Consider the following 23374-nt stretch of genomic DNA (forward strand, 5'->3'; position numbering starts at 1 on the left):
CCATCTGTGCTCCTTGCAACTCCCATATCTGCTCTACAACTAGTCCTTTTGCCATGCAATGACACCTCTTCTTGTACACCACAGTGCTGAAAGAAAAAACCTAGTTAAACTCCGTTTGAGAAATGCTCACTGTTATATCCCCCACTAAACAAAACATGCTGGAACATTGGCCATCCAGGCAAATTACTTCATAAAGGCTACACCTAGCCACAGCCAATCACAGCCAATAAAGTAGGATTGCCTTGTGTTGGGTAAGATAAATGGGATTTGAAGATGTAGTTTTTTAAAAGCTCAGGGCATGCAGTCAGTTGTTTGGACATTTCATGCGTTCAATGCAGATAGCATATTTTGTACAAAGATATGAACATTCTTAGCTCCATCCATCTGATCTTGATAAAGTGATCCGTTCTCGTGTGTAGTTTTCATAGCTGAGTAGCCTCACTGTAGTGCTCGTTAACTGCTATAACCGTCAACAGCACTGCTTAAGGCAGTGACAAGCAATGGAAAACAAGATATGTGCGTGCTTGTTCCCGTCTTAAGTGGTGCTGTTAAAGATGAATTCTTACCAATTTGTTCAATTTGCGATTGTAATAAAATTAACTATAACACAACAGGTGCCTGGAAGCCACTAAAAAGTGACATGATGTCAGCCAAAATGTGAAGCCATTCTCTTACCAGACATATATCAGTTGTTTTTGTGGGTCCATTTCGCAGTGCTGATAGTAAAAACTGCAGAGCTGCTTTTGAATGGCAGAAATATGCACCAGGTTGTGTTGGCTAATGAGATGAACAGCAGCACGAAAAGCTGCAAATTCTCCAACCATCAATGTCACTGGGTGGGATGCCTTTAATCTCACATTGGTGACTCTCGCTGGGAAGATGATGGCTCCGGCCAGGTCACTGAGAGTGGCTGAGCATAAATATGGATATGGTTGCGATGTATCTCTCATACAAAAGGAGCAGACAAAGCAGGAAATGACAGCTCATATTTAGGTATATGTTGGGGGCACTTACGTTTGGACCAGAGAAGCGGTCTTTCATTTCGTTCGGCACAGTGTCAAGATTGCTGATTCAACAGCCCGGCTTCCCAGCTACTTGGCGCATCGCCGCGCAGCCCACCAATCAGCGTGGGAGGCTCGTACCTGCTGCCTTTATAACGGACGGCATCACGGGTGGCAGTTCAGTTTGGCAGAGGTGCGCCAGCAGTCTACAAGTTCGCTCACCCACCCGTTTCGCACAGGTGAAACCTGCGCATTGTTGAAATAGTAGTCACTTGTTCCATTGCTGCGCACTGCTGCCAAACTTTGACTGTATGTGTGCATGTAATCTCTAAGAATGGCTGGCAATGCTAAGGAAATTATCAAGTGTCTTGCAGACTTCAAACGGGAAATGAGATTAGGGTTGCATAGTGCGAAGGACAGTGTCAAATTTTGTAGTGACACGAGTGACGAAACAAGGGCAATCGGTGCTGACGTGAAGGCACTTCGACAGCAAATTGGCGAGCTGATTAAGATCAATGAAACGCTGCAAAATGAAAACAAGCGCCTAACGTGGAGAGTTGAAGAGCTGGAGCAGTATACCAGGTTAAATAACTTGGAAATAAAAGGCAACAAGTCAGATGAGAATCCTGTTGACATTGTCAAGAAAATCGGCGATGTTCTTAAAGAACCAGTTGCTAGCCATGACATTTACACGTGTCACCGGATCCCAACGCGCAAGCCAGGCGGGACCAATATCTTGGTTCGCTTTGTTCGGAGAGATAAGCATCATGCGTTTCTTGCTAAGGCAAGGAAGCAAAAGGTTACAAATGACCAGCTCGGCTTATCTGGGACCGACAGTGTTTATGTGAACGAGCATCTTACGCAGACTAACAAACAGCTGCTTGGTGCCGCTATTGCCCGCAAGAAAGAAGTGGTGTGGAAGTTTGTCTGGACGAGCGGGGGCAAGGTTTTCGTGCGGAAAAATGAACACATGGACGCTGTTAGGATTCAGGACCTGGCTGATCTGGTGAAGATGACTAGATAATAACATTGCTTTGGCAGCGTGCTCATCATTCCTGACTTATCACGATGATTTTTCCACCTGCCTGTACTAGATACAAAACTGATCATGTTAATTCTAGCTTTAAAAGTAGCAGCAAAATATAGTTTTCAGCTTTTCATTTAAATATCCGTAACATGAAAAACAAGCATGACGATTTTGATTTATTTCTAGGGTCGCTGTCGGTGGAGTTTGATGTTATGCTTTTTTCTGAAAACATGGTTTGGCACTGATGGTGACGAGTGTTGCTTCGATGACTATACTTACAATGGTTTATCAAGGCCCCATGGAAGAGGTGGTGGCCTTGCTGTATATGTTAAAAAATGTCATTCGCACTCTGTGGTTAGTGATGTTACAGTCACATATCCCAACATTGAGTGCTTAGCTATATCCTTACAATCTATAATCGTTGTTGCTATGTATAAACCCGCTCCGGGTAACAAATAACAATTTTTGAGTTCTTGAAAAGCCTTTTTACTTTCCTCGACTCTACTAAACTACCTTTAATTTTAATGGGTGATTTAAACATAGACATATTATCAGATGATTCTCATTCAAGGGAATTGCAGAGCCTCATTTCTTCTTACGCACGTATAAACTATATCACTTTGCCTACTAGAATAACTTGCAACACGGCTACTTTATTAGATATCTGTATCTCAAATGCTCAGCCTCCACACACTGAATCTGGTGTATTATCCTTAGATATTGGTGACCATTTGCCGATATTTTGTTTTATACCTCTCAGATTAAACCGAGTAACAAATACCGTTACACATATGACCAAAGATTTTAATGATGTTGCTCTCAACGGGTTTCGTAATCTAATTTAAGGTACTAATTGGGGATCTATATAAGAGATATCTGAAGTTAATACAGCATATTCTGAAGTTATTGATATCTTCTTAACCCAAAATAACGCAGCTTTCCCACAAATAGAGAAAAATTAATGTTAAGAAGTTTAAGAAGCCTTGGATCAACAAAGCACTTTATGCAAGGATAAGAAAGAAAAAGAAAATGTATCATGAGTTTCTCCATAGCAGAGATCTAGCTCTGCTTTTTCATTTTAAGCAATTTAGAAATAAACTTAACAAAGACTTCAAAAATGCCAAATCTAATTACTACATAAGCCATCTTTCTCGTATTCAAAATGATAGTTGTAAAGTTTGGCGAGAGGTTAATAACTTCAAAAATAAAACAAAATTTACACACCTTAGTGAAATACTCACAGCTAATGGCAAATTAACTGGCCGTGAGCTATCAAACTCCCTGAATGACTACTTCATTATTGTCGGTTCACCAAATCTTGTTACGCAAACTCCAGTTGATAGTTTTATGGGCCTCACCACTCCATTACTGAATTCTATAGCACTTGCACCAACAACCCCTCAAGAAGTAGCTACAGTAATTTTTTATTTAAAGAATGATGTATCCGCTGGATATGACGATATAAGAGTAATTCCCCTAAAGTATGTATGCACCGTTCTATGCGATGTCTTGTCATACATTATAACCCTTATGTTGTCAACAGGTGTTTTTCCGGACAAATTAAAATTGGCTCGAGTGGTTCTAATACATAAAGGTGGTGACATAAATAAACTGTCTAATTACCGACCTATTTCGGTATTACCTGCTCTATCAAAAATTTTTGAAAGCGATATTAATTCTAGCACAGCCAATTTTCTGCATAAATACAATGTCATTGCTGATTCACAGTATGGGTTTATAAACAATAGGTCCATGGAACAAGTGCTATTATTTGTTAAAGCCAAAACAATAGATAATATTGAATGTAAAAAATATACGCTTGGTATATTTTTAGATTTTCGCAAGGCCTTTGATTGCGTACATCATGATACTCTCCTTAAGAAGCTTTGCGACTACGAGGTTCGTGGTATTACTTTGAACTTGTTGAGAAGTTACCGTATTTACTCACATAATGATCACACTTATTTGTAAAAAAAATTGACGTGAATTCAGGGGTGTGATCATTATGCTGGTTAAATTTCCCACGAAAAGAAAGCATTTTTTTTTCATCCCGCATTTGCTGCGGGATGACAACAGGTAAACAAATAGGCGGCTGCCGCTGTAACAGTGCGGGACACCAAAACAAAAATGGTGGCCGGCGGAGCAAGCCAAACGCGCCGAACACAATTTTTCTTCTTCCCGTGAGTACATTACACGCATTGAAACAGTTTCTTTCGTATCAGTAATGCATAACATCGTTACTATCGGCAAGTTTGTGGGAATAACGTAGTCATGGGACCACTTTGAGGGAACAGAAACAGAGATGGGCATGCTTATCTGCTAGTGACATAAAAACACATACTGCAGGTATGCTGCGGAAATTGTAGCATCTGTCTTCACTACTGTCCTAATACGGCACGTTTCCGCTAAGGGTGGGCGAATATCTTAGCTGAGTTACAAGCATTGGCATATGAATAGGGTACATTTCTAACGTATCAGTGTAAACGTGGCTACTATCATTGCCGCTCACGATTTGTTGCATGCCCACGAGTGCAGACAAATAATAAAGCCAAAGCGAGTTTGGTTGTACCTTTTTTTTCATGGAAGTGCGGAAAGTGATGAAAGGAATGAAATGGGGCATCTGCTTAAGAATGTTCAGGCATGCAGACCGCTTGGTATGTTTTGAACAGTCGTTCGCGTAGCATTCGACAGATGGTAAGTGCGATCATCATTAGCTAGACTTGGCAGACGACATATCGCAGTGGCAAGTTTGGGGCGCAATCATTACATGGGAAAGGATGTGCAATCATTATGCAAGTACCGTATTTACTTGCATATATAATGATCGCACTTTTTTGTCAAAATAAATTGACACAAATTCAGGGGTGCGATCATTACACAAGTTAAATTTCCCGCGAAAAAAATGTTTTTTTCAGCCCGCATTTGCTGCGGGATGACAACAGGTCAACAAATAGGCAGCTGCCACTGTATGTAGTACGGGACAACAAAACAACAATGGCGGCCGACAGAGCAAGTCGAACACGATTTTTTTTCTTCTCGTGAGTACATTATGTGCATTGAAACAGTTTCTTGCGTATCAGTAAGGAATATTATCGTTAATATCGGCAAGTTTGCGGGGATAATGTAGCCATGTCCACTTTGAGGGGACAGAAACAGATTGGCGCGCTTAGCTGCCAGTGACATAGGAACACATGGCGGGCTTGCTAGGGAAACTGCGGCATTTGTCTTCACTGCTATCCTAATACGGCACGTTTTCGCTATGGGTGGGCGAATATTTTAGCTGTGTTACAAACGTCAGCGTATGAATAGGGTACACTTCTAACGTATCAGTGTAAATGTGGCTGCTATTGTTGCCGCTCGCAATTTGTTGCATGCCCACGATAGCAGACGAGAAGAATCGAAAGGCGCCTTCTTTGTTGTTGTTGCTGACCACAACCATTATAAAGCCTGCACATTATAAAGGCAAGTTTGGTTGTAGTTTTTTTTTTGTCCTGGAAGTGCGGAAAGTGATGAAAGGAATGAAATGGGGCATCTGCTTAACAATGTTTGGTGCATGCAGACCGCTTGGTTTGTCTTGAAGAGTCGTTCGCGCAGCATTCGACAGATGGTAAGCGCGATCATTATTAGCTAGACTTGGCACACGACATATCGCTGCGGCAAGTTCGGGATGCGATCATTACACGGGAAATTAAAAAAAGCGAATTTTGACGACAAAATTAATGGGTGCGATCATTACGCGAGTAAATAGGTAAATATGGTATCTGAGTAATAGGTCCCAATACATACGAACAAATAACATCTCTTCCGATATACAGACAATAATGCATGGTGTCCAGCAGGGATCAATACTTGGGCCTTTATTATTCATTACATATATCAATGATCTAGCTGATATATATAATTCTCCAGATCTGGTAATGTACGCTGATGACACAAATCTTTTTCTCTTCTTCCCACTCATTACCCACCCTTCAAAGTATGGTTAACACTTATTTATTGAAGCTTCATGATTTGGTTACATGCAATACGCTTAGCTTAAATATAAATAAAACAAAATATATTCTTTTCAAGCCGATCAACACCATGGAATGTTATTCTATACAGATTCCTTATGATAATACAAAGATCAGTCAGGTTTCTTCTCAAAAATTTCTCGGCGTGTGGTTTAACGAAAATCTTTCTTGGTCTGTACATATCTCAAAACTTGCTTCTGAACTAAGCAAAACTGTTGGTCTGCTTTTTAGGATTTCTAAACTCTTGCCTGTTTGGTTAACAGTGTCAATATATAACGCACTGTTTTTCTCAAAACTGTCATATTGTAATGTTGTATGGGGTACAACTATGTCTTCAAATTACCATAAACTACTATACTGCTACAAAAACGAGCCTTGCATGCTATTGAGGGCTACTATGGTGTACCACAAAAATTACGTACCCAACCCTTGCTTGTTGAACATGCGTTGCTTTCACCTGTCGCTACGCACACCTCATCGGCCAATCGAACAACCCTGATTGTGTACACTGCCAGATGCCCGAAACACTGCAACACGTACTGTGCGACTGCCCAGCATATATGCTGGAGCGAAGGACATTAGACAGTTTCCTAGCCAGCGTTGGCAGACAACTACTGTCGGAGGAAGTTATCCTCGGCCCATGGCCTGACACTGCAATTTCAGTGCGTGCAACAAAAGTTTTGTTGAAGTTCCTGCAGGACACCAAGCTCGACGAGCGGCTCTAGCGAGGCAACTGTCTCATGTACATAAGCACTCACCACTTCTCTTATCATCATCATCCATCCCAATACTTTCACTCCCCTTCCCTCTACCCCAGTGCAGAGTAGCAGACTAGAGCGCACTAGCTCAGGTCGACCTCTCTGTCTTTCCTATCAATAAATTCTATTCTCTCTCTCTCTCTTGCATACTACAAGCTGACCAAGTGTATTATCTACGGCTGTTGCAATACATTCATCGAAACCGTTTGTACTCTGTTACTGACAGTACTATAAATTACAACCTTCGTGAAGTAAAACTACAAGTTCCACAAATACGCACAAATTATGGTAGACAAAAGCTAAATTTTCAAGTACCCAACACCCTTAACAAATTTCCCTTTACTGATGATTTCTTTTTATCTGAATATGTGTTCAAGAAAAACATGAAGCGACATTTGATTGAAGGCAAAATTTAAATGCAAAAAAATGTAAACTACCATTTGTTTATACATGTTTCTCTCTATCTATGTTGCGGACAAGTACTGTAGTCGCATTTTTCGTGTCTTAATTGACCAGTCATGTATGCATTGTATTTGTATGTGTATGACTTTGAGTGCTTGTATATTACCTTGCACACATTTGACTTTTTCCCTAATTAAGTTTCACTGTGCGCATTGTAGCATTGTTTTGACATATTTGTCGCACCTTCTATGTATATTTTTTTGGCCTTTATATTATTACTGCCAACTGTATGGGTACCGTGGCCTCATCAGGCCTTACCACCTTTTGTTCCAGTCCCCTCTTTTCCTTGAAAAGAAGAATACACTTCACTTCACTTTATTTCTGACTTCGGAAAAGTAATTGAAGAAACAAGGTACAGTATGTTTGAGAATGAACTGATATGCATATATATAGTAGAAAAAAACTGCATGAAAATTATATCAAGGCACTCTACTTTTGTTGAGCACCACCAAACTTTTTAAACAGTGGCAAACTTCCCGTGTGGAAGTTATTGCGTGGCCTCCGACACTTGACACTCCATCTTGGAGGCCATGTGCGTCGAAAGCATGCTCGAAAGCAAGGAGCTGGAAGCACACCACAAATTTCGCACTAAATGAAAAATGCTGTTTAAAGATGTCAGAAAAGTTAAATGATTTAAAGAGATTTTATGCAACATTACCGTCCAATTATCAATTATTCTCACGCTTGCGTGCCTGTCATACGTCACCATAAGTGCAGCCATTGCAATGGCGCAGCAAGCAAGCGTATGTGGGCACGTGTGAGCTTGTGTTCCAGTGCTGGTGCTGAGCCATGCTGCTCTATGCTGTGCTCCCTGAAGGGCTGCAGAAGATAGCAAGATAGCGCCAACCTTTCCATTCTCACAACGAACCACTTTTACGTTGCGGAGCTGATGCTGTGACACTTCATTTCTTATTCTTGCCATGTCTACAGTGGTGTCTGGTCGTCAGCAGGCACATGGTTTTCAAGGTATGCCGGTGGTTTGTTTTTGTACTATCTTCTCTTTTATGCCAGTAATGAGTGCTTAGCGTGGGCCGGAAGAGCTGATGCACAATGCAAATGCCCAGCAGTTTCGCCAGTACCCTTTAAGGCATGTCGGTGGTATTCTCAGGATAGTGTTAAACTGAGCCAATTGGTGCATAGCTAAGACAAGTTTGAACAGCTGAACTGCAACCCGAAACAAATGGCGATAGAGAAGCGACATTCTTGTTTGTCTCCCTTTGTCCCGTGTTTCAGTTCAGCTTCTCATACTCGTCCTGGTCTTTCTTGTACTGCACATGCGTCTCGTGGTCTGCAGGTTGTGTGCACAACGGCATGATGGTTTCAGTGGTTCTGGCGCACATTTTCGATACTGGTGCTTGATGTTGTGAGGTAGTCACCGTTCATGCATTGCTTTTGTTCTGTCTGCCGGTGGAGGTCTTTTGTAATAAGGGCTGTCTGTAGAGCTATGTGATATTTTGCACGCTTCGTTGCTCCTCTGTACGTTTACATAGCTCCTCTGTATAGCGTGCAGTATTTTGTGCTTGTATCATTTGTAGGCACAAGCCACGTAGTTTCATGTGTTCTTGAACAGCCGATCTTTGCACATTATATAAAGCTTTGCTGTGCTCTACTGCTTGCAAGGACAAATTTTATTGTCAGTGGTACTATTTAAGCAGATGCCTTAGATCTACGTCCATGATAAAGATGCCATAAGTGTGGATTTGTACTCTTGGATTTTAACCTAATCACTGAATTTAGAGAAGCTGAAAACCGGTTACTTTAGGCATCTTAAGCTACCTTGTATGTCTTACCCATACATTCAGAAATGCGCCTTAACTTGAAGCCCATGCTTGATTTGGTCGACATAAAGCCCGACAGGAACGCGCCCAAGGAGAGACAGTGGGAACTTTCGCACCTGTCGTTATAGTGACAGTCAAGCATGGGCTTCAAGTAAGGGTGAATATCTGAATGGGGGTAAGTAATAAGCGATGTGTTTGCATAGTTGTAAAGATTCTGTCCTCTTTTTCAGGTTTAGCATGCTCAAGCCCGCCAGCAAGAGAGTGATCTTCCAAGCACGATTCGCCCTCCAGCCCCACAGCATCGTACCGTGTGCTTTTAGGAGTGCCGACAAATTTTCGTCCTCTTTTGAAACTGGTAGCGATCTTACTTGTCACAGTAATGACTACAAGGCTAAGCCTCACTATCTTCAGCACCCAAAAATAATGTTCCCTTCGAAGTGGCAACCTTGAGATGAGCACCCACTGCAACATGTTTCCTTGGTAGTACTGCTGTGGGGGCCAATGCATTTAACCACTGATGCTATGTTGAGCCCAGCGTATGAACACCAACCAGGTAACGCTACAGAGATGTAGATGTAGCAGCTTGTCTCCGGCATCAGTTGAATCAATGCTTTGGCCTTTCGTGGCACCTGATTGCATTTTAAGTAGTGCTCTAAGTTTTCAAAAATGTGACAAATATAGAATCCTGTTACCTTATGTCAGGCTGAGTGTACGGAAAGCAGTGAGACAGTTTAAAAGCACAGGGCTGATTTGATACTGCTACAAGTGGCTCAGCAGTCTCAGCAGCGTGGTGTGGCCTGGTACTACTGCACTTGGTAGACTAGTGCATGTCAAGTGTGCTGTGGTACCAGGTAACCACTAACTGCAACTACATTGACATTCCTTATGATCCATGAATCTACACACGAATTGGCTGTAGTCTCACTCACATGGAAATATGGTATAATTATTCTGCTCAAATAATTTATAGAGCATACCATTTTTGTACTTATACCGCATGCTTACTTATTCAAGGAAAATGACTTCCTTGTTATTACAGTCTTCATTTCTAAGAGTGAGAACAATATGTTAAGGCTATTTTGTTTTTATGCAGCAGCTGTGTGCCTAATTTTTCTCCTTTATGGAGAAGCTAATTTGGCACCCCTTTGTTGCAGGGGGTTGCCTGCTTCTCTTACAGAATTTATCATTGTGCTAACGTATTGGTGGTTTTGAGATAATTTTTTTATAGGCTGTATTGCTCTTTTGGGCCTTCAGCTGTTGCTCTCCTTTATGTTTTACTACGTTGTTTCTATTCTTCTTTCTTTTGCTGAATGCAAAGCTAGTCAAATAGTGCTTTGACGTTTCCATGTGTGAATTCTGCTTTTGTTTTTGTTCATGAGAATTAAGTCTCACAATGTGCCATTTGTGTTTTATTTCACTGGAGAGAATGCAACTAACACTGCGCTGTGAGAAGTGTTCCTTTGCAAGCGTTGCTTTTCATGTCTCATATTTTATTTATCCTTTAGTATGTTTATGCTTAGCTGTTATTAATATGTGGTATTTTTGTATTGGTTCGTGCATTAAGTGCTCATAGTGCCTGCCTTTCAGAAACCAAGAGATGGCATTATGTTGCACTTTTACTGTTCACTTTACTTTTATGAGAGAAGCGCAGTCTGCCATTGTATTTCACTGCAGATATTGTGTACATCCTTACGTACTTGTCAAACGGTTGATACCAATAAGAAGTTTCACAATAAAAATGCTGGTGGTGACAACGGAGTTTTTCTTCACTTAGTAACAGTGGCACTTTGATTTGTTGTCCCGAACAGTCCAGAACTGTCCGAGAAGCTGCGTACGCCAATAATCACTGGCTGTAGTAGCATCTCAAGCAGTCTGGGGCAGTCTGAGACAACAAATTGAAGAGGCCCAGAGGATGCATGCATGACGAATAAAAGAAACAGCCAAAAAGAGTACAAGGCACATCCAGTGGATATATATTAGATGTTGCAGATACAGCCATAATACAATGGATGTCCTGTGGATGTAAGTATGGTTAATATGGATATCCATTAGATATAATAAATATCTATTGGATGTCGTGAATATCTATTAGATGTAATCAATATATCTACAGGATGTTGTGGATGTCTATTGTTGCATATATCCAGCCCTGACGTCCCCACAACGTACCACTTACATGTTCTGGATGCATTTGCGATAATCCATAGTACATCCATACAATGTTTTCTGGATAAATCTGGATATCTAATGGATGTACTGTCCAAGGTCCAAGGTGTACCATAGTATGCACATCTAATGGATGTATGTATCTGGCTATCTGGGTAGTGATGGACATATGTTGAGCTATGCTGGTAATGGCCCAGAAACTGGTTTCTTTCATCACACATATTGAGAAAAGACAGCTCACTGATGAGTTTATGTGCTTGGCCTCACACTAACAGTGCAGCCGTTGTTACAGGAGCAGCTGTAGCCTTTCCGAAAGCCACTGGGCTAGATGCATGGAGAGTGGTCACAACGTATTGGACTTGTGTGTATGTACACGCACGCACGCACGTGCACACACACACACACACACACACACACACACACACACACACACACACACACACACCTCCTCATTATTATTATTCATAATTTCTTTTCCTTCCCGTCCCTTGTCCCCTGCGCACAGTAGCAGACCAGACCGAGCTTAGTGATGGTCGATTAATTTTTTTATTCAATTCACAATTAATCAGTCATCATTTTAGCCTTTAATCGATTAATTGTTTTCGATGAAATATTTTTCATTTATTAATTGATTAATAGAGATGTTTGCCATTTGAACACATGTTCGTAAATGTTTGATAAAGTACAGTCTTTAAGTTGTTAAAGACTAAATACAGTTTGCACTATATAAACAATATATATTATAAAATGGCACTTAGTTCAGAATTAAATTACATACATGGTACTAGTGAATCCCTGTACAGTACAGTTAAACAAAAAATAATAAACATGGCAAAAGTGAAAGGTGAAGTATACAACTGAAAGATGCAAGAAATTGCAATATGCACAGGGGAAAAGAAAATTACTCATTTAGGATTTTAAACCACATGCTCTTTTATACAGAGCGAAGAAGTGTCAATTAGATGGGATGTTTGGTGAAACTGACACTTTCTTTGAATGGCCACACAACGAAAATGCGACAATAGATGCTTGGAAGCTACAGATTTGCTGGAATCGACGTGAGCTCCATCACCATGTCAAAATACAAGCTCCAAACTGGCGTGCATGCTGTGCCACATCTTCAGTGGACTGGAAGTGGCACGACAATCAACAACTGGGTCGCTATATTATGCCTTGAATTGCGAGGGCATTTAAAGCCGCTGGCTTCGGGCGCGCCGTGGTTGCGTGTGCGGTGTGGGGGAAAAGAGGGGAAGCACTCGGCTTGGCATCACTCATACAAACAGACGACAACCTCTCCACCACAGCTGCACAGTCGCTGCTCATGCTCCGTCATTCCAGCATGACTGCAAAATTTTAGCACCACTCCTGTCAAACTCTCGAAAACGATTAATCGAACAGGTATAATCGATTAGGCTGATTAAATGAAAGGTGCACATCAATGAAGATCAATTGTTTGGCGGGATACGTTTAATCGATTAATCATTCATCGATATTACCAACCCTAAGCAAGCAACAGCCCAGGCAAACCTCTTCGTGTGCCTTTCTGTAAATGAACATTTCTCCCTCTTGAGCTATGCCAGAAGTCCACCAAGAAGAGCAAATTTCATAGCTGTAAAACCATGGGTTACAATACAAAGGCCACACTTCCTTATGAATGAATAGAATTTATTGACAGGAAAGACAGAGAGGTCGACCTGAGCTAGTGCGCTCTAGTCTGCTACTCTGCACTGGGGAAGAGAGAAGGGGAGTGAAAGTATTGGGATGGATGATGATGATAAGAGAAGTGGTGAGTGCTTATGTACATGAGACAGTTGTCTCGCTAGAGCCGCTCGTCGAGCTTGGTGTCCTGCAGAAACTTCAACAATACTTTTGTTGCACGCATTGAAATTGCAGTGTCAGGCCATGGGCTGAGGATAGCTTCCTCCGACAGTAGTTGTCTGCCAACACTGGCTAGGAAACTGTGTAACGTCCTTTGCTCCAGCATATATGCTGGGCAGTCGCACAGTACGTGTTGCAGTATTTCGGGCATCTGGCAGTGTTCACAATCAGGGCTGTTTGATTGGCCGATGAGGTGTGTGTAGCGACGGGTGAAAGCAACGCCGAGCTGAATCCTGTGTAGCAATGATGTTTTGCTCCGTGTAAGCTTTGGGGGCAAACAGAATTTACCGTCTGGGTCAATCATAGGTAGACGTCTGTGAATGTTGTCATAGTGGGCTTTGTAAGCCTTTGTAAGGTCCTGCATGAGTGCCTTGATCATGGAGTTGGTGTCAGGTCGCGAGTAGGCAATCCGTACTTCATCAGAGGAAGAGGAGGCCGATCTTGCCTCACTGTCAGCGAGTTCATTGCCAAAAACACCACAATGGCTAGGCACCCATTGAAAGGTGATCACGTGGCCACTTAACTCAGCACTGTGATGAAGTTCGACGATTTCCAGCACGAGCAGATAGTATGGTCCTTTCTTTAAAAACACACGTCCTTAAATATCTGTAAATAAACACTTTAGAACAGTCGGCTACACAAACAAAATGCTGCATACTCTCACATAAGTTGGTCGCTTCATTCTTCATGCTTCATCCTCTACCACAAATCCATGTAGTAATGCATGCTGTGTGTGAACCAAAGAGAGCATTCACTTAAAGAATATAGTGCTTTTGAAGCTATCCCTAGTTGAAATTATTATGTGGTACACTTCGGTCCACAGTAAGTCTACAGCTCGTGCATGCTGCCGCAAGTTTCAAGTTCATTGAAATACTGGTGCTGAATTTTAAAATATTTCATAACACTTGAACACCACTTCGTGCTCACTGTCCAAAGGATTCTATAAAGGTCAATGGCAAGGCAATTTCAATTTCACTAAACTGGCCATAAGTGAGCGCTAGTTATATATTATTGAGGCAATCTTGTAAAATCTGCAGGGCTGGTATTCATCTAATTCCCTCAGTAACAACCTTTCAATGACACCTAAGCAGAGTACTTGTGCATCCTGTGGTTAGCAAATATGCAAATTTCAGCCCATCAGCTCCGAGATGTTCAGCGAGCAAAAAATGCCATGAAATCTCGAAGGTGATGTTAAGGAGCCGTGCTAGTTCTCAATGTCCTGGGTTCTGCATCGACCATGTAGAGCTAGCCAGCAGTAACGGCAGTGTTTTTCTTCTTCTCCATTTTCTATATCAAAGACATCTATTTTTGCAAGCTTTTCATAAAGTGTCCACTCGTATTTGAAATGTAAAATATTCTACAGAGGCTGCACTATATCTACACTAACCTTAAACCCGGCTTTTTACAAGATTCAAAATTTCGTTGCAGTCAGCCTTGAAACCTGCATGCTTCTGCATCATTTCTCATACTTTGGACAAAACAATGCGAGCATCCAAGGGTGACAGCTTTATAGCAAGAGCAATGGGAACAATGAATAAAACAAAACACTTTTCATTTGATCAGCACACACAGCCTTTCTGCATCATCTAGTGAATGTGTTGGCATGCATGCTGTCAGAGATGAGTCATAATTATTGAAGGGGCTAAAAAAAAGAAAATGAACACGCAGACACAAACAAGCAAAATAACACAATCCTAATAAGCCACACTCATAGTGCAGAAAATGCAATAAAAATGTATTAAGATAGGTTTCGACATCTAGATGGAAAGAGGCAATATCTACGTTTCGTAAATTGCAGGAACTGTGCAACTAACCACAGAACAGTCTTGTCTTGGCTTTGCATGTGCCACTGGACTACAGTCGGTTGAAGTGTTGAGTCTCTCAGAATCAACCAGTCTTGGCTTTGGATACACCAGTGGGCTGTTGCTGGTTGTGGCGTTGAAGGGATGGCACTGGATGTGGTCGGTATCCGACGTCCCGACATTCTCATTTTGCTGGTGCAGCATCGCTGGAAAGCAACAGCAAACAAGAACAATGAAAGACTCCTTGTTATGGCTAAAAGTTGTTTTTGAATTTTGCAAATTTGATTTCTTGGCACTAGTCAACACACAATAAGGAGCATGCAGCCTAGCTTTTACAACTACTACTGTGAAAAAGAAGAAAAGGAAGGCTATGCAAATGCACACTTAGAGATGTTAATGCAGTGATCTCCACTAAAAGGACGAAAGTGATATAATATATATGTGTATCAAGGGAAGACTCTGTAGTAACTCAAAAACAGGAAGACTCTGTAGTAACTCAAAAACAGAGTTTTAATGCAGGGATCAACTTGGTACAACATGTATGTTGACGATTCTGCCTGTTGCCAATATTCGGTGATTGCCACCAGTCTATGTCTATCCCAGCATGCCTCAGCTCATGATGTGCATGCGGCGATGGGTTGACCTAAACCAGACTGCGGAGGCCAACGCAAACTGGGCACTATAGACTGGTGAGGAAAGGTGAGTGCAAAGAGAAGCAATTAAGATGCAAAAAACGGTGGTAAGGTTGACTACTAGTATTGGCCTATTTCACTACTGCATCCTTGGCCTAATGTGAACTGGCGTGGCACATACGTGCCAATCATCTCAAAAAACAGTTTTGTGTTGGCACGAGCTAAGTGTGCGTGTGACTGTGGCCTAATGATTAGAGCATCAAACTGTTGTGCCTGGAAACTAAGGTTCGATCTTACTGTCAGACACATAATTACTTTGTAACGCGGTTTATTGAGCACTCAGAAATGCGACCGTGTCAGTCAAGCATCAGACACCGAGAGAGCGAGCCCCTCTTCGTCGGCGGGCCGATGATGATAGTGCGTCTATAGGGCGTGCCAGTCTTCTTCGCTACAACTGCCCCCTGGAGAAGAAGGAGCCATCCTGGTGACTCAAGGAGAAGTGAGGACAAGGGGGTCGTAATAGGGTTTAAGCCTCTGGAGTGCTCTCGCGCCTGCGACGCCGATGGCGTTTGCGGCTCGACGACGTAGTTGACTGGCTTCGTCTGTTGTACGACGCGGTAGGGACCGCGGTATTGAGCAAGGAGTTTAGAGGATAGACCAGGGGTGCTTGAAGGTATCCACAGCCAGACTAGCGAGTCTGGCTGGTAGGTGCAGGGAGGTTGGTCATCATCGCGACAAAATTTTTGGAGACTCTGGTCTTCCGCCATGAACGAACAGGCCAGCTGACGGCATTCCTCGGCATACTTGGAGGCTTCAGACAGAGGCGTGCCCTCTGATGGGTCAGGCCGGTAGGGGAGAACGGTGTCGAGCGTACAGGTAGGTTCACGGCCATATACGAGAAAGAATGACGAAAATACTGTTGTGGCCTGTGAAGCGGTGTTATAGGCGTACGTAACATATGGCAAAATAAGGTCCCCGTTGGTATGATCCAATGTAATGTACATGAATAGCATGTTGCGCAAAGTACGATTGAACCGTTCTGTTTTGCCGTTCGTTTGTGGATGATAAGTTGTAGTGGTGCGATGGACGATATGGCACGCAGTCAGAAGGGCGTTAAGAAGTTCGGAAAGAAACGCACGCCCTCGGTCACTCAGAAGTTCTCATGGTGCCCCATGATGCAGTATGAAGTGATGCAGGAGGAAGGACGCAATGTCGTAGGCTGTCGCTGTTTGGAGTGCCGCAGTTTCTGCATAGCAGGTCAGGTCGGATGGTCGGGACAGACAAGGAATGGGCTGCAAAGAACTAGAAGGACGAGGGGCAGGAAGCTTGCGTCGTTGGCACGCTGTGCACGAGCGAATGTACCTTCGCACAAAAGTATACATGCCACGCCAATAAAAGCGGGAGCGGTGCCTGGCGTAAGTCTTGAAGAGGTCGGCATGGGCGCATTGCGGGTCTGAATATAGAGCAGAGCACGCATCTGTACGCATGTGGCGGGGGACGACTAATAACCATTTGCGGCCATCGGAAGCGTAATTTCGACGATAGAGAACACCATCCCACAACGCAAATGAGAAGCTTGGCGGCAGATAGCGCATGAAGGACATGTTGTTGAAGTGTCAGAAATGCAATCCATAAGTGCCACAATCCGGGGATCTTTGCGCTGCTCCACAGGCATGTTGACGTGCACAGGCGACGAAAACGCCGATTCGACGACTGAAATGCAAGTCATGTCAATTGGTATGGGCGACCAAGAGAGGGCATTCGCATCGGTGTGTTTACGGCCAGACCGGTAAATGATGCGTATGTCCAAGTCTTGTAACCGTAGAGCCCATCGCGCAAGGCGGCCAGACGGATCTTTTAAAGTCGATTACCAACATAGAGCATGGTGATCTGTAACGACATCGAAGGGGCGGCCGTACAGGTAGGGTCGGAATTTTCCAAGGGCCCAGATGATAGCCAGGCACTCCTTTTCGGTGACGGAGTAGTTGGATTCCGCTTTCATTAGTGTTCGGCTTGCGTAGGCTACTACGTATTCATCATGCCCACTTTTTCGCTGTGCAAGCAGGGCACCAAGTCCTATGCCGCTGGCGTCGATATGGACTTCCGTGAGGGCCGTGGGGTCGAAATGCCACAGTACCGGAGGCAAAGTGAGCAAACGCCGCATTGCTTCAAAAGCATCGTGGCAAGCTGTGGTCCAAGTAGACAGTCGTGTGTCGCTGCGAAGCAGCTGAGTCAAGGGAGCAATGATAGAAGCGAAATTTCGGATAAAACTACGAAAGTAGGAGCAGAGCCTAATAAAGCTCCGAAGTTCTTTCAGGGCCGTGAGTTTCGGGAATTCGGCGATGGCGCGAAGTTTGGAAGTGTCAGGTAGTATGCCATCTTTTGATACGACGTGTCCGAGTATTGCAAGCTGCTTGGCTCCAAAGTGACGTTTCTTCAAGTTGAGCTGGAGGCCTGCCTTGGTGACGCACTGCAGGACTTGTTCGAGACGGTACAGATGTGTGGGAAAATCTGGAGAAAAGACGACAACATCGTCCAGGTAACATAGGCATGTTTTCCATTTTAGCCCTCGAAGGAGATTGTCCATCATTCGTTCAAATGTAGCAGGGGCGTTGCAAAGCCCAAACTGCATAACGTTGAATTCATATAGGCTGTCTGGGGTCACGAAGGCTGTCTTCAGGCGATCGGCAGGATTCATAGGCACTTGCCAATAGCCTGAGTGTAAATCGAGCGAAGAAAAATACTCTGTGCCTTGCAAAGAATCCAGAGCATCGTTGATGCGCAGTATAGGGTAGATGTCCTTGCGAGTTATCTTAGTGAAATGGCGGTAGTCGATGCAAAATCGAATTGAGCCATCTTTTTTCTTAACCAGGACTACAGGTGACGCCTAGGGACTATTAGAGGGTTGAACCACTCAACACTCAAGCATTTCGCTTACTTGGTTTTCAATAACACGGCGCTCCGCGGGTGAGACACGATAAGGCCTCTGGCGCAGCGGTGCATGGGTGCCAGTGTCGATCTCGTGACGTACAGTCGATGTGCGGCCTAGTGGAGCTTGTTGACAGTTGAACGTAGATTGGTATTTCCGTAGAAGGCTGAGAAGCTGCAAACGCTGCGTAGGGCGCAGGAGGGCATCTACTGAGTTATGGAAGACATCTTGCATAAACTGGGATCAAGGTAAGCTATAAGTCGAGTTCACGTCTGAACAGGTGTTGTCAAGAGGTGCATCAAAGATGGTTACTGAGTCGGCAGGCTGAAGACGTCCAAGGCACTCGTCACGACGTAAGACAAGGGGCGTGGCCTTAGCATTGGAAACGAGCAGTCGCATGCAGTCACCGCTAACAGTTAGGACAGTGAAGGGAAGGGAACATCGTCGGCGAACAAAAATGTCCGATGGGACAAACAGGGCAGTAGTGTTAGGGGCGAAAGTAGAGCAGGCATTCGCAATCACAGAAGAGTGCGGAGGGATCGTGGTGTCTTCCATAACGGCCAGTTTGTCACCAAAATCGTCAAGGTCATGTAAACGGGTATCGGGAAGCGGAGAAAATTCAACTTCGGCGCGAGAACAATCAATGATGGCCTGATGATAGGAAAGGAAGTCCCACGCCAAGATGACGTCGTATGAACAGGATGAGAGGACGATGAACTCGACTGTATACGTGTATCCTTGAATGACGATGTGGACGGTACATGCGGCAACAGGGGTAATGCACCGGGAACTTGCTGTCCGGAGTGACAACGCAGATAAGGGCATCATTACTTTTCGAAGCTTGCGGCAAAGTTGTTCTGTAACTACTGAAACGGCAGCGCCTGTGTCGACTAATGCCAGTGTGACGACTCCTTCTACAGATACTTCGATTACGTTCGTCGGAAGAGAGCAAGGCCTTGTGTGGTTCAACTGGAATGCAGTTCTCGCCTCTTGAACTGTGGTAGCTAGTTTTCCTGCTCCGATGGGGCCGGACGCCGCTGCACGGGGGAAAGCGAGTGGCGACGAGGGGATGGCGAGTGACAATCACGGGCAGAAGGAGTGACGTTGCTCGTAGGCGTCAAGTGAGAGTCATTTGGTGGCGAGAAGGACGAAGCTGGCAAAACGTAGGAGTCGACAGGTTGGTCATTACCTTGAAGCCATAAGCGACGGCGACGGTGCTGTGCCACGTGACCAGGGATTCCACAGAAGAAGCACATTGGGCGATTGTCGGGTGTACACCAGGGTCCTGTGCTAGCTGGTGATTTGGTGGTGTACACTGGAGGGATTGGACGTCCCGGTGCAGCAAACGGTGGTGCTGAAAAAGTCAATGGGGGTGGTCGTGCTGCAACCTTGGTGTAGCTTGGAGATACAGGCAATGGCGGCGCTGCACGAGGGGAATGAATAGCTTCGGACACTTGTTCCTGGAGCATCTGAAGCAATGTAGAAGCCAAGGACAGCGTAGGCCCTGGGACGGTGGTGAGTAGGGATAGCTGGCGGGCGACTTCAGAGCATATAAATTCCTTGATTTCGCCGAGCAGATGGTTGTTGTTAGTCACAGCGGCTAAACTTGCAATGGAAGTATCGGGGATCGAAGAACATCGAGTGAGTAGACGTTGCCTCCTGAGTTCGTCGTAGCTTTGACAAAGTTCAGCGACTTCGACCACGGTCCGCGGGCTTTTCGAGAGGAGCATTTGGAATGCGTCGTCTTCGATGCCCTTTATTACGTGACAGATCTTGTCAGACTCAGTCATCGATGGATCGACGCGCTTGCAAAGGTCCACAACCTCTTCTATACACTTGGTGAAGTTTTCACCGGGTTGCTGGGAATGGCTGCACAAGCGCTCTTCGGCACGGAGCTTCAGCACCTCAGGGCGACCGAAGACTTGCGTAATGCGCGCCTTGAAATCTGGCCAGATGCTGAGGTCGGATTCGTGGTTGTGGTACCACATGCTAGCGACACCCGTGAGATAGAAGTTCACGTAACTGAGCTTCGCAGCATCGTCCCATTTATTGTGGGCCCTCACCCGCTCATATATCGAGAGCCAATATTCTACGTTGTATTCGTTGGAACCGCTGAAGATGGGAGGATTGCGTTGACGCACTGAGCCAGGACAAATCAATGTTGGCGATGCCAGAGGTGTTGTTTGGATGGCGTCGTCAGGGATGATGGCCGGCAGTGTCCGGTTACGTAGTTCCAGGGTGGTTGGGGAAGTACTACCCAGCACAGCGCCACCAACGTTGTAATGCGGTTTATTGAGCACTCAGAAATGCGACCGTCTCAGTCGAGCGTCAGACACCGAGAGCGCGAGCCCTTCTTCGTTGGCGGGCCGATGATGATAGTGCGTCCATAGGGCGCACCAGTCTTCTTCGCTACAATTTTATTTTCTGTGCATGAGCTATTCAGCATTAGGAACTTTTCAGAAATTCTTCATTCTTATTTACGTTCCACTTTCATAAAGTACAATGGTAATTTTTTTATTCAAAAAGACAGTGTGTGCATAGGTTTGTGTCTTCTCCAGTTTCTTAGTGACATTGTTTTAGCTAGTTATGACAGATGCCTCATGGAATGCCTGTAACAAACAAGTGCTGTAAAAGTGTTCAGATTTGTGGACGACTTTTTAGTTTTTTACGAATCTAACACCAGTGACACTCAGCTTAGTGCTGGACAAATTGCTGGTGTGTTTCGTTCCTGCATGAACTAGAACTACTGAATTTCCCAATAATAACAAAAAACTTAGGTCCCTTGACCTTGAACTGTTTTTATCTGACTATGTGTGCTGGCAGTGTGCCCCCCAATCCAAGAAGAACCTCCTACCTTATAGCTCGGCGCATTCGAAACTTGTGAAGTGTGCAATTGCCAAATCTTCTTTAGGGGCTGCCTTGTCGAGGTCGTGCCTTCACACAATGCACAGCAGTTTTAATTCCCAGGTGCTCAGAATGCGAATAGCAGGCTGCCCAGGCAATTTACTGTCCACCATTGCCGAATGTCTTTTAGCAGACTAAAAACAGCCAAGGCATGAAAAACGCAGCAATCAAAAAGAGAAAAGTTTGCATGCAAGAACCGTGGTCATTCCCTATTTGCACCAAATGTCTCATCATACAGATGGGTAGCGCATAAAGCAGGCATTAGAATTGTTTTCTCAGAAAAAAAAACAAGAGTTTTCCAGTATATGCCCAAAAGTGGATAAGGAAGACAAGGGGTCCCACACATGTAATAAAAAACACAAAAAAGCCTGTTGACTGCTGCCACAATGTAGTATATGAGATCCTCCCCTCTTGTGTGGTCATTGCCACATTGGCCAAATTGGCCATTGTATTAATGACTGCCTCCGCAGAGAACATTCAAATTTAATTAAGGGGTGTGTTGGCAGCCACCTAGCTGTGTATAGCTCCCGGTGTGGTTATCGTGCATTGTTTGACAAATGCGAAATACTAAGAAACTGTGGTGATGAGCGTGCACATGAGATATATGAGGCCTTTTGCATCGACAAGAAAGGCACTTTGTGCATGAGTGTGCCTTCGGTATTGCTCCTCACAAAGGAACTTGCGTATCCTGCACGAGGATGATGGCAACCATTTGGTTGTGTTGATTTCACATTATCCATCGTCACTATCTTTCTGACAATGTATTCCTATTATATGTTCTCCTCTCCCTCCTGCCTATTCAAGCCCCTGCATATATTGCTGTGTGTGCAATAAAATATTGGTAGAAAGTCAGTGCTTCATCTGTTTCAATCATGTCCCGTTGTCCAGCACTGTTACTCATTTTCTTCAGACATGTACCAACCAGCCCAAGTTAACACGGTATTCCGATAAAAGATTTATATGGAAATTTTTCCTATGGAACCACACACCTACATGCCCACATGCATGTGAGAGGATCTACTACCTCTCATCGTGAAAGCTGACGCCTAGCAGCAGGGAAACCACGTGATAGATGGGGTTACTGACTCACCGGATGGCCTGTACAATTCCCAGGTTGGCTTCGTCAAATTCTGAGAACCACCGGGCCGGGATGAACGCCTTGCAGATGTTGTCGCACCATTTTTTAGTGCAAGCTGCATGGTACAAACACAACATACAGTTGACATGCATAAATCACACAAGGTCAAAATTTAATGCAGGAAAGCAAGCTACATCAAACACATTCTCCCACCCATATTAGCCAGAGTGTATCTGTTCTGGTCTTACTTCACTTTGTTTTGCATTCCATATAACACCATAATAGATATGAGCCAACTAGCCCAGCAACATCTGTTCCTGCCAGTGCGGACAATGGAACCTGTCTGAGTTAACTTGTCCAAAGCAGCTACCCCTCTGGTGTCCTTCCACCATCCAGCCATAATTAGGAATTGAGGAGGTGAAACTTTGTTGCAAACAGAATTATTTCTTTTGGTAAAACTCGATGAAATGTTCGTAAAAACATACAACAAGCCTGAATTCGTAACCTTTTACGAAAAATTCTGGAAAGTACGCAGGTATGTATCACAGACATATCAAATTAGGAATGTTGTGGGCTCTTTAAAGTGCACCTAAATTGAAGTACATCCTTAAAAAACGTAGCCACCGAGACATGAAAACCATGACCTTGTGCGTAGTAGTGCAACGCTATAGCCACTAAACCACCATGCCACGTTGTTTGGGAGCTGTAAACAAAGCTGGGGAGGCTCTGGAAAATGCCATCATGCTGTCCTACAGGACAGCTCGGAAACATGAAATGAAACAAACAGTTTTGTTCAGACTGTCCTCCATCGATAAACCTGTAAAAATAATTTTCTTTCCCCTTTCTCCAGACAATGTTCCACTCATACCTCATTCAAGTCCTTCAAAGAGATAACAAAATTTTGCATTTTAATGCAGCAGATTGCCTACTTCTACGTATAATGCGC

At 44.0% G+C, this 23374-nt stretch overlaps 1 protein-coding gene across 8 annotated transcripts in view; it reads right to left on the minus strand.

The window, feature by feature from the left end:
* LOC126516537 (MIF4G domain-containing protein A-like) overlaps positions 1 to 23374 on the minus strand; it is a 98590-nt gene that overhangs the window by 41885 nt on the left and 33331 nt on the right. For 7 of the 8 annotated variants that reach the window (XM_055063956.2, XM_055063954.2, XM_055063955.2 and 4 more), the window contains 2 exons: positions 22441 to 22543; positions 14898 to 15091 (listed from right to left, as the gene is read on the minus strand). In XM_055063956.2, coding sequence (XP_054919931.1) covers positions 14898 to 15091; positions 22441 to 22543 — 297 coding nt within the window. Of the gene's footprint in view, positions 1 to 14897; positions 15092 to 21300; positions 21469 to 22440; positions 22544 to 23374 lie in introns of those variants that run through there. The other variant, XM_055063957.2, reaches the window with a different exon arrangement.

Source organism: Dermacentor andersoni, chromosome 1 (assembly GCF_023375885.2).
Source record: "Dermacentor andersoni chromosome 1, qqDerAnde1_hic_scaffold, whole genome shotgun sequence".
In the NCBI taxonomy this organism is placed as follows: domain Eukaryota; kingdom Metazoa; phylum Arthropoda; class Arachnida; order Ixodida; family Ixodidae; genus Dermacentor; species Dermacentor andersoni.